The sequence below is a fragment of the Stegostoma tigrinum genome, chromosome 16, assembly GCF_030684315.1.
Source record: "Stegostoma tigrinum isolate sSteTig4 chromosome 16, sSteTig4.hap1, whole genome shotgun sequence".
NCBI lineage: Eukaryota > Metazoa > Chordata > Chondrichthyes > Orectolobiformes > Stegostomatidae > Stegostoma > Stegostoma tigrinum.
Window position 1 is genome coordinate 6,041,926 of NC_081369.1, and position 12,408 is coordinate 6,054,333.

Sequence of the window (12,408 nt, forward strand, 5' to 3'; positions counted from 1 at the left end):
GCAGAAAGAGGTGTAATGAGCGAATTCCAGATCTTAGGGCCTGAAGAACTGAGGGTTCAGTGGTGAAGCAGTTAAAATCTGGGATATCCAAGTGTTAGAGGAGTACAGAGATCGCGAAGGAGGGAACAGAGCCAGGAGGAGGGTTGAGGCCATGGAGGGCGTGAAAACCCACAAGAGAATTTTACAAACAACATGGGGATCCATCCCAGGAAATCAGTCTGGTAAACCTTTGCTACACTCTCTTCATAGCCAGAACATCCGTCCTCAGAGGAGGAGATCAATAAACTGTACACAATTAGGCAGAAATCCTGTTTGCCTTCCGGAAAGGATGCAAACAATTCTAGAGTCCCACTTGGGAAGTCGGAAGGGTGTCTTTTTCAAACTTTAAATTTAAAAAAAACTCCCAATCACGTTTAGCAACGTTATCTCACAACTTGTGGCCATCACATCCTGGGGTGTGTGACTTGAATCCAGGCCTTCTGGCCCAGATGTACTGCCACTGCACTAGCCCCAAAAGAAAATAGGAAGGGAGTGCTCCCCAATGCCCTGGCCAATGTTTGTTCCCCACCCTTGAACCGCATAGTACACAACGCATCCTGTTACATTTCTTGCAGTAGTGGCATTTCACTAGCTGGACTGCCCCATCAATCACACAGAGGTGAGGAAAGATGGCATACACAAACAAATTCTCCTTTCATTTTTATGGCAATAACAATATTTGGGAGGTTCCTTTTGGATGAATGACATCATTATAACAAGCACACAGCTCTCTTTTAACCTCAGATCTCTCCTGGCAGGCCATGGCACTCAAACTGATTCACACGCAGAGCAGGAATTATGTCACTGTGTTAACACAACCCTGGTGTTGGGCATGAGCCAGAGTTTTACTCCAATCTCCCCAAAACACATATAGACTGCTACTGAAAGCGATATCCTTTTTTTATGTCCATTTGATCACCATGACCGCTGAATGGTCTTGTTTCTGATGCGTTTCAGTTGGAATTTCCATGGACAGATACAGAACCATAGTCTTCCCAAATGAATGAATGGGCAGCAGGTTCCTGGGGACTGCACCAACTCCTCCCTCCCACCCTCGAATTGGTGCCTCCTAAAGATGTAAATGGTACTTGCAAGATCCAGGGATCTTTCACACAAAGATGTTAATAGTGGACTTTTGCAGCTGCAAAGAATGTTGGGATAGCACTGCCACCATTCCTGCATAGCTGTCTCCAGCAATACAAAACATTGACAAATTCAACATTTGGGTAACCCGATGTTTTCTTGGCTTCCCCACAAGCAAAAAGCTCTTCTATTTGTTGTACCAAATTTTAAGAATATTTCAAACGCCTCGATCAGTTCATCCCAGAGTCTTCTACAAAATGTCCACGGTGAGTCCACCCTCCCAGATTTCTGGAGAGAATTTAGTCATTGGGGTCACCACTTGGAGAAAGGAAGGTCATACGAACTCGCAGCAAACATGGGAGAGTGGTGACCGTGTGCGAGTGCAGACATTGTTGCAAAAGGATTTGTATCCCTCAATTAAACACAAGAAAACAGACTATCTTGCCACAATGACGCTATTGTTTTCGGGATCTTGACGTGTGTAAATTGGCGGCCACATTTACTACATTGCAACAGTGACTACATACCACAAGTACTTCAAAGGGACATATAGTGTACTGGGCCACCTCTGTGGTTGTAAAAATACTTTCATTTATGCAGACCTTTATTCTTTTGTACAACATAACCCTCAAAGTCTGATTATCTAGAAAATCTGTGCTCCAACCCCTTCAATAGATCATTCCTGAAAAGTAGCACTGTAAACTGAACACGGCCAAATCTTCAGTACAATAGCAACCCATCTTTCTCCATGGCAATGCAGCTATGATCTGAACTAGCCCCATGCAGGCTGGCACAAAACGATTCTGCCGTCGCACGGTAACACAGATGTGTAGTCACTTGAACATAATCACAAAGGGAGGACAGGGAAGTCATCCAGAATGAGCTGCTGTACGCAAGTGTAGAACCCTGCAGCTCTGAGCAGGGTAAATTAGCCAAAGCAGTCTTCATGAAGCAGTTTCGCGCTCACATCTAGGAACACAACAGGAGCTTAGTGCTGTTGCTTTTCAAAAGGCCTGACCTATTTGCTAATGGGTTACTTTAATGGCTTTCCAGAGCACAAAACAGCACAACAATAATCACACACAGTGACTGCTGACACACCCTTGGCAAATGCCAAGAGAATGTGGGGAAAAGGAGAAACACAGAGAGTGGATGGAGATTTCTGTCAGAGTTGGAGAGATTTCAGCATGACATTGCCTGAAAAGCACTTTCAAAGCCTTAGAGCGAAAACAGGTGACTGAGTGCATGCTGGCTTTTGTCAGCTGTGGCTCACTGGGTAACATACTAGCCCGAGTTGGAAAGTCATAGGTACAAATCCCACCTGGGTGATGTTCTGATGCCAGGTTGAAGGAGCCAAGCCATTTACAACAAGATGCTACAAACCATGTCACATTCATCATTTCCCAACAACTCTTTTCACAAAATAAAGGGACGATGAATTCTTGCTTAAAAAACATGTTTGTGGCAGACAATTTCACGTTCAAATCACCCAGTGTTATCCCACCATTAAATTCCTTTCATTATTATTATTATTGAGTCATGTTGCTATTAGCTAACCAGTAGATATAAGCCATCATTCATCACATTCCCAATGACTCATGATGTTAGAGACCTCCATCAGGTCACATGGCAAACACCAGTGAAGGGAATGCTCATTTTTCATCCGCGCAATAACAGTAAACTTGTGTACCAGATAAAATCTAGACTGGTTTTATTTTTCTTCTTGCATCACTCATTTTACATACTTAGATGCACAGAACTTCAACTGTGCTCAACATGTACGTGTCCAATGCTTGTATTCAGCCCTGTCTTAACTCGTTTCTTCATCCATCTTGCCTGCACTCACTGAGTTACATTAGTTCCCTCAATAGCCCTGACTAAACTTTCAAAATTCTCAGACACGTCAAAATGGCCTGATTCCTGGCCACGTCTAGGCCCTCAGAGACCAGTGTGCCTCCAGTTCTGGTACACACTAACTTCCCTACTTAAACTTATCTGCCTCTCTCTCTTCCATACAGTCACACCCTAAAGCATATCTGTCTGAAAACCCCTTGCTTTAATGTTGGGTCATACTTTATCACTCAGTAACGCAATACTTATAAGCTTTGCTTTGATGAGCCTTCCATAGACAAATTTCTGCAACAGCATTTTGTAGCATCCACTCTTCCTTTCATGCACTTTCAAAGGGACAAGCTATCTCTCAGGAAGCATTTTGAAAGCTCCGTAAGTTTTCAGTAATACACAACACCAATATGGCATATTCCATATCGAATAATCTCAATCGTCTCAACGCCATTCATTTCTCTGATGCAATTTGACATGACACATTCACTTCAATTATGCTTCATATCCCATCTAATTCCTTCATTCATATTCCAGCTGGACCCACTTCAGTTATATCCATCATTTTAAATATAAACCATGATCCCTTGGTTAGATTCCAGTCTGTAACTCAATCTCAAGTAACTATTATTCTGTTTCAAAACCACACACTTTGGGAAGGATTCAGAAAGTGGTCATTAACTCTATAATCACCGGGGCAGGATTTGACAGACCCTGCATCCTGAATGAAGTGCCCGAGTCCTCACAGGGTCCTCAATGACACACTCTCAGTTGTTGACTTAGCTCAAGTGTTTCCTACCTCGTGTGTTTGTCGCCATGTCTGCCACTTTCTGAAAGGCGTCCAAGAATGCAGCTGCTGCAAGCACAGTGGTCCTGTTGTGAAAAAAAAGGAATGAGGTTAGAAACTATGGACAGAAGCCGGCACAGTGAGGCTTATGACTTTTGCCTCTATAATCCAAATTTGCTTGGGTAAAAGTACCTCTCTGCTCTATCTCCACTGGCTCAGACAAGAGAGAGTTGGAGCCGGTCGACTATACTCCCAGCTGGTGCACCAAAATGTGGCCTTTAAATTGACAAGGGACCTCAGACAAAGGCAACACGTCTTCATTGGAAAGTTCAGGGGAAAAGCGACTCAGAGACAGAGCAGATGGAATTAGTGCAGATATCATTAATGGCTATTAGTCAATAAATAATTAAGGAGATCAGCATAATTAAATTGGCACCAGAACAACTTGAAGAAACTTTGTTCCCTGTGTGGATTAGAATGAGGACCTCACTACCAGACAGAGCGGCTGAGGTGAGCAGAGTGAGTGAATCAAAGGGGACGCTTGATGAATACATGAGCTAGAGGGAGGTGGAATTTAGTGGAAACAATCATAGAATCCCTACATTGCAAATAGAGGCCATTCAGCCAATTGAGTCCACTCTGAAGAACATCTCCACCCAGACAACCTGGGTCCCTGGCGCTGTACTAACCACTGAGACACTGTGCCACCCCCAAGTATTGCATAGAGCACAAACACAGGCCAGTGTCTGTGTTGCAGTTTTGTTTTTCTAAAAACATACTTCTAATGGAATGTTAATCTCATTACAAAGAAACTGGAACAAGAGGGTATGGAAGTTATGTTGTAGTTAGACATAGCTCTGGGCACCACACCTCAGGAAGGACCTACCGATGCCACTGTGGTCTGCCCAGGTTCATCCATGAGAATACCAAGGTTAAAGAGGCTCCATTACAAAAACAGCTTGTAGAAAATAGGCTTCCATTTCCCCTGAGTATGGAAGACTGAGTCACCTAATTGAAGTATTTAACACGATTAAAATGTATTGATAGAGCGGATAATGAGAAACTATTTCCTCTGGTAGGAGTGGGGGCTGGGGAAGAGGGGAGTGAGTTGTGAACAAAAGGCTTTAAAAATTCAGATCAGACTGTTCAGGGTTAATGTCGTGAAAAGTAGTGAGGACTTGGAACTTCTAGCTTACCCACACCTAACCCAAACCCCCCCACCCCCCTTCCACCAAAATGGGTGAATAAGTTGCAGATCCGCTGTGATCTCATCAAATACAGGAAAAAATACTTTAGAGGCTAAAAGGGCTCCACCTAAACATGATTCTAACTGCTGAAGTGAAATTCTGATATGTTCTATGCTCTATATAACTGTGGTGAGTGGTTGGCAGTGGCTGACCTCCTACCAAAGGTACTCCTGCGCAGTAATCCTGTGTGTCAGGCTGTGACGTGCCTGAGCTGGGAGAACACAATGATGAAATTCAGATCGCTCTATTCCTAGCTCAAAAATGGAACTCTGAGAACGGAGAAGTGCCTTAGAGAAGAAACTTGCCAAACTAGCCAGAGTGCTTCAACAGCAGCACAAACAGATAATCAGTCAAGCTCGAAATGTGCTCCATTTACACTTGCTAGAAGCAACATACATTCAGGAGCAGGAACCTGCAAACATGAGGAATATGTCCAGGCCTTGCACCTTTTCTGAACTAGCTAGGAGCTCAAGGAGTCTGTAGATCCCCATGGGTTTAAGGGTTGTGTTTGCTTTCTCAATCAGGGAGTCAACTTGCACACCAATCTGCGTTCATCTCTTCTGCTGTAGAGGTTAAAATTAGGCAATTATTTTTTGTCCTGATGAGTAAAAATGAAAAGCTTCAGAAACACACTCTCATTTACTGCAACATTCAGGGATGGAAAACAGATGGTGTTAGGAAACAATGAACTGGAACATACAAATTTGGATAATTAGCTGTATTTTCCACAACCTGAAGGAAAGTGGAACCGTGTGGTCTCTTAATGGCTACACAAGAGCATATCACTTTGCTTTTAGCTGAATTCTGATACTTTTGTGCCATGTTGGCACCAGGAGTCTTTTAGAAAAAAGAGACAGTAACTGCCCAAGAATGGCTTATGGATTGGTTTAAGTACAGTTTATCACAGAGCTGAGGGGAAGAGAGAATGCAGTTGGGTCACGGGGCTTTCAGCCTGCAGCAGCAAAAATCACTCTTTTAATTGAAAAAGAAATAACACTCAAGCTACAAAAAGAAAAAAATAAATCTGATTGCAACAGAGATCTGGGTCCAACTGACCCGCTACCAAGACAAGGCTCTCCACAGTTAACAACCAATTTCGAAAAACAGGAAAGCAAACATGAGGTAATCACTTTTGTGTCTTTATTCATTCATGGGATGAGGGCATCACTGGCCAGGCCGGCATTTATTGCCCATCCCTAGTTGCTCAGAGGGCAGTTATAAGTCAACCACATTGATGTGGGTCTGGAGTCACATGTAAGCCAGACCAGGTAAGGATGGCAGTTTCCTTCCCTAAAACACATGAGTGACCCAGGTGGCTTTTTCCCCAACAATTGACAATGGATTCACAGTCATCATTAGATTCTTAATTCCAGATATTTATTGAATTCAAATTTCACCATCCGTCAGGTTTATTACAATAAAATATTTTCTGTTTGTCTTCCTCGTTAGTTTACATAGCTGGGCCAAAACCAGCCCAGCTCATCCCCGCCTCCCTAACCCATATTTCCTTCCACCTATCCCCTCCTCCCACCTCAAGCCCCACCCCCTTCTCCTATCCACTAACCTCATCTCACCCTCCTGAACTGTCCAATCTCCTCCCTAACTCCCCACCTATACTCACCTTTACTGGCTCCATCCCCACCTCTTTGACCTGTCTATCTCCTCTCCTCCTGTCTTCTCCTCTATCCATCTTCTATCCGCCTCCCCCTCTCTCCTATTTATTTCAGAATCCCCTTCCCCTCCCCCTCCCCCATTTCTGAAGGAGGGTCTAGGTCCGAAAAGTCAGCTTTCCTACTCCTCTGATGCTGCTTCGCCTGCTGTGTTCATCCAGCTCTACACCTTGTTATCTCAGATTCTCCAGCATCTGCAGTTCCTACTATCTCTAGTTTACACAAATTTTTTTTTTTAATCTTTGAAAGTGATCACAGTCAGACATTAACTATCGTAGAGATTAAACTGGTCACATTTCACATTTATGACGACTTATGGAGTAATAGGACTTCATTTCCAGCAGGATCGTGAATGTTTTAGAGATAATGGGAACTGCAGATGCTGGAGAATTCCAAGATAATAAAATGTGAGGCTGGATGAACACAGCAGGCCAAGCGGCATCTCAGGAGCACAAAAGCTGACGTTTCGGGCCTAGACCCTTCATCAGAGAGCCTGATGAGGGGTCTAGGCCCGAAACGTCAGCTTTTGTGCTCCTGAGATGCTGCTTGGCCTGCTGTGTTCATCCAGCCTCACATTTTATTATCGTGAATGTTTTAGACTAACTGACTGGGTAGGTAACCCGTAGGATGGAGTCTGCATTTTACTCCCAGCTCAATGGCTATCTCTAATGGGGCAGCCCACTCTTTGCTGATTTACGGTAAATTAATCACCCACACTGAACTGGGTCCAAGATAACAAAGTGTGGAGCTGGATGAACACAGCAGGCCAAGCAGCATCTTAGGAGCACAAAAGCTGGCGTTTCAGGCCTAGGCCCTTCGGTGACAATTCCCCTCATACTGACTCACCAGTCAGTTAAGGGTCTGCATATCGTCAGTGTCATCGATCTTTGGTGACTCATCCATTTTGTCCCAAAGGGTGCTGGGTTTGACCAGGGCAGGGGCACGAGAATTGACTTTAGTAGCCAGGATTTCCAACTTCCCAATTCTCCCGAATCTTTACCTGGGATCTCTGTTGGGACAAGGGTAGTAATGGAAATAAGGAGAGGGCAGAATTGGGCCATGTCCGCTCTGCGAAGCCCTCTTCAGCTCAGAATTGGGATGACATCGTTCACAGGCTCATCACATGTGAAGGGGTGGTCCATAGGATTGGCCCCGCACGGACAAACACCTTCAGAAGATAAAGAGCTCAGCAGGGAGAGTTCCCATCAGTGCTTGGGTCACAGATGGAGATGAACCAAGCTCTTTGAAGGGGAAATAGGTACATCTTTGTAGGAACCTGATTAATGTTAAAACGTACATTCAACAACTGACAACATTCAGACAGGTAACAATATGGCCAAGGTTTTGTGTCACCTATACATCAAAAACAGATGACAGGTAAAGGAGTTCAGACTACAAGAGTCTTACAACGTGATGACTCTTTAGGGATACACATGGAAGTGTGAAAGGAGGATGATGTAAGTGGGAGACTGAAGTGTGAAGTCATTCAGAGCACAGGGTACACTAAACTGGGATTATATAAGCACTGGGTGACAAATTGATGCAACTTATAACTTTGTTATCCTCTGTATACGCTTTATTCCTTTCGGATGTGAACGAGAACTCTTCCAGGGGAATGGGAGGAGCATAGAAGACAGGAGCAGGAAGAGGCCATTCGGCCCTTCGAGCCTGCTCTGCCATTCTTCACAATCCAACTCAGGATAGTGTTTGGGCAAAATGAAGTGTTAATCAAAGGGGCTAAGTGTTGCTAATTTAATGGTTTGGGGAATACCTCTTCACATGCCCCATTAGGGGGAAGGTTGCAAGTCCCTCTGGTTCACCTTGCCTTACCTGAGCTGAGAGTGAAGCTTAGCAGCCTTGGCATTGAAGTCCTCCCAGATTGGATAGGAGCCCTGTGGGAAGCAAGCAGCTAGAATTAGCCCATGTCCAGCCGAAAATAAACACAAACGGTCTTTTCAGGTTTAAAAAAAACTCTCAAAATAAACGCTTTTAAAAAGAGAAAAAGCGTGACATATCCGATCAGCAATAACAAGAGAGAGAGAGCAGCCAAAGATTGTTGCAAGGTAGTGAGCTCAAGGACACAAGAGAGGATGAACCCAAAGTCACAAGCCCCAAGGATCTTTCGTGCCTCAATGTTTGGAATCTTTCTGCCGTGATACTCCGTAGCAGACCCCATCTCCCCAGGCCTTCCCCAATCTTTGTGGCCCCTTCAAGGCAGTGCACTTTTGGGGAAATATTAAGCAACGGTGCTGTCTGCTACCTTGTGTGGGAATGTTAAAAATCTCATTGCACTGTTTCAAAGACAACCAGGAGGATACAGACTGATCAATTTTAACGCCTCAAGTACAACATAAAAAACAGACTGCCCTGTCATTATCAGGTTTTTTTTTGGTGGAAGCCAAAGTTAACTGCTACACTCCTGACACTTCAATAGTGGCAACTCTTCAAAAGTACTTCATGAACTGTAAATCACTGATGCGCAAAGTGGTTGCTAAAGGTGTTGTACAAACGCAGATCCTTTTTTTGATTCAAAATTTGAGAAAACACCCAGGACAATGAATCTAAAATCCGGACTCATAAGTTTAGCTGCTGAAATTGTTCTGATACCTTAAGGACGCTCATCCATCGGTAATGTACAGCACAACATGGTATAGCTTAGGGAATACACACAGGAACGGACCTTAAGGTTCCTCAAGCCTGCTCCATCATTCAGTATGTCCATTATCGATCTGATTAAGACTAATTCCATTGTCCTGCTTGTGCTCATAGCTTGCTATCTCATTTCAAATTCATTAAATAAAACAAGGTTTGTTGCTAATGTAAAACATTTGTTCACTGGACAAGGCTGTTGTGGGCAGCAATGGCTGTCATGCATTCCCTAGTCGTCCTCAAAAAGGCAGCTCACAACCACTTTCTTGAACGAGGTGTGTTGTAGGTAGACCTACAATGCTGCCGGGGAGGGAATTACAGGATTTTGAGCCAGCAACAGTGAAGGAACGGTGGTATATTTCCAAGTCAGGACATTCAGCGGCTTGGGAGGGGAACTTGAAGGTGGTGGCGTTCCAAGTTTCAAACTGATGGCTTCCCTACCCCGGAGCTGGATGCACTTTGAAGAGGAGTGGGGGGAATTCTTTCTAGTTGCTTGGCCAACATTTATCTCTCAACCAACATTTGCTGTTGCTTTCGTGATTTTGTGTGGGATCTTGCTGCTTCTTTATCCAGAAAGCTCTGCACAGACTGTGTGGATTAAATCAGGGTCATTCTTGGGCTGATTAACCCAATCCCACACCAGCCATGACATTCCTTTACAGAGGGCTGATGAGGAGCCTCTTCAAAGGGAGTTCAAGACCAGGCCCCTGTAGATCTCTCACAGGAAATGGGGGATACTGCAGGAAAATAGGATCAAGGTGGCCATGATCTGGTTGATTGATGGTGCAGGCTCCCAGAGGTGAATGGCCCACTTTTTCTGTAAAAATATGGGAATTAGGAAACCTGATCAAAAGCAGGAGTGGCCCAGTGATTAGCACTGCTGCCTCGCACAGCCAGGGATCCAGGTTCGATTCCAGCCTTGGGCGAATATGTGGGGTTTGCACATGCTCCCTGCATCTGTGAGTTTCCTCCAACAAACATGTGCAGGTTAGGTGGATTGGCCGTGCTAAATTGCCCCATAGTGTCAAGGGATGCTAAAGCTGGATGAGTTAGCCATGGGAAATATCGGGTTACAGGAATGGGGTCTGGGTGGGAAGCTCTTTGGAGTGCTGCTGTAGACTCAATGGGCTGAATGGCCTGCTTCCATGCTGTGGGGATTCTATGAAAAGATGTTTCCTATTGGAAACTGTGCTCGTTCTTTTGTCTTGTCAGAATTGTGTGACTACCGAAATATTTTACAAAGAAAATGGTGTTGACAGTAACAATATTTCCCAATTTGTTGTCTTGAGTGCTCAGTTGATTGTCAAATGGAACATATTCCTGAAGAGAGCAGGAACAGTCATTTTAAATCCCTCCTATAGGCAGCTGCAGAATGCTCAGCTGTAGTTACCTTCTGTAGATTTTATTTGTACCTTTTCCCATTATTTTGTACCAAAGTGCTGGCTGTGGAATGGTATTTGGAGCTAGATGTTGGTGGTATAGGGATTTTTAAATTTGAGCTATTGGTGGTGTATCAGATGTTAGCAGCTTTTGTTTAAATTTGTTACATAATGAGCAAACTTTTTATTTAATATAAATTTGATCACAGGATGTGGGCACAAGTGGCTCTGAATATCTTTGTCCTTTCCCCAGTTCTTCATAGGGAGGTGACATACCACCACGTTGTCTTTGAAACACTATGATTGGAGAGACATCCACAGTGCTGTTAGAGAAGAGGTGTCAGGAGTTTGGTCCTGTCACCCAGGTGGGGCAGCATTTCAGTTCCAAGTCAGGATGATGATTGAGCCATTTCTTTGGTCAAACTGTATTTATTAATTCTGGGAATGTTGAAGTCACAAGCTAGGCCAACATTTATTGCTTACCCCTAGTTGCTGGGAGGAAGGTGCTGGTGGCAGTGAACTGCCTTCTTGAGCCATTGCAGTCCTTGTGCTGTACTAGTGTTGGGAGGGAGGGAGGGAGTTCCCGGATTCTTTTTAACCCAAGAGTGTGTCCTCAAGTTAGAGCTCTTAGTAATAGATACAATTTCTCTCTCTTCCCCCACCCCCCCCCAAATCAATGAAACTTTGTATGATTTTGAGATTTGTGTGAAATCGTCGCTTGCGCTTCTTTTCTCCTAGTAGTCCCATCCCAACATCTCCAGACCCTCGACATTGAAGCCTCTCATCCCTGCCACCCAAACTCATCTCACTCTGACCCGGATGCAAAAGTTCCAGAAGAAATGCAATGTGGAGGAGCTCGAGGTGTAATGTTCCGCTAGTCACTGCAAAACCCAATTCATGAACCTACTTGGCAATCTTACATTTGGTTTTCTCGTGTACACAACTACTTCTCAGCAGTCAGACAGAATAACTTGGGCTAACTATAAAAAAAGTGGGTATTTACAGAGTTATTGGGGAAGAGTAAAATGAGTAGAGCAATTGCAAACTCAGAGTTTAAAAAGGTCTTTTTTGCACTGTGTCACTCCCACCCCATTTCCCACATATGCATCAACTAGCCACTAAGTCTAGGTTTATCTACATTGTCTTGCAAGCCCGGCATTGAGCAGACAAAAATGATAACACTGTATGACATTTGTAACAATGACGTCAGAATTTGCATGTGACTTTTCCTTTTTTTTAAAAAAAAGGAAAAATTCCTGCGCAGCACCCACTTGGAAAGCAGTAGCCAAACTAAAACCATCCAACTTCCAAAAGCAGCATCTAATACTCAATCCCTGCATCAAATCCACTCCAAGACTACCAACACTGACACCAATGCAAGCCATCATCAATTCCACTGCCTACACCCCATTCTACACCATCAATTACTGTAGCACCAAATGAAAACATCAACCACTGTGTCAATGCTCACTCCCCATCCTGACTAGGAGCTCCTTCACTATCACCGGGTCAAGCTCCTGGTACTCTCTCCCTAACAATGCTCGCCAATCACAGCGGTTCGAGGAGATGGTCGTGTGTCACCTGCTCGAGAACAGCTAGGGGGCAAAAGGACAATAGTATTGCCTGAGCCACTCGTGCCCACACCCTGTGAACACATCTCTTAACAAAAATGTTTGCCGTTTAATGAATTTAAACAAAAGCTGCAAACATCT

The 12,408-nt window shown here is 44.2% G+C and overlaps 1 protein-coding gene across 10 annotated transcripts in view; it reads right to left on the bottom strand.

Annotated features, from left to right (window-relative positions):
- Positions 1–12,408, bottom strand: part of mtss1lb (MTSS I-BAR domain containing 2b) — a 139,372-nt gene that overhangs the window by 89,721 nt on the left and 37,243 nt on the right. For all 10 annotated transcript variants that reach the window (XM_059651580.1, XM_048547090.2, XM_048547089.2 and 7 more), the window contains exons 2-3: positions 8,499–8,560; positions 3,764–3,837 (exon numbers count right to left, since the gene is read on the bottom strand). In XM_059651580.1, coding sequence (XP_059507563.1) covers positions 3,764–3,837; positions 8,499–8,560 — 136 coding nt within the window. The remainder of the gene's footprint in view (positions 1–3,763; positions 3,838–8,498; positions 8,561–12,408) is intronic.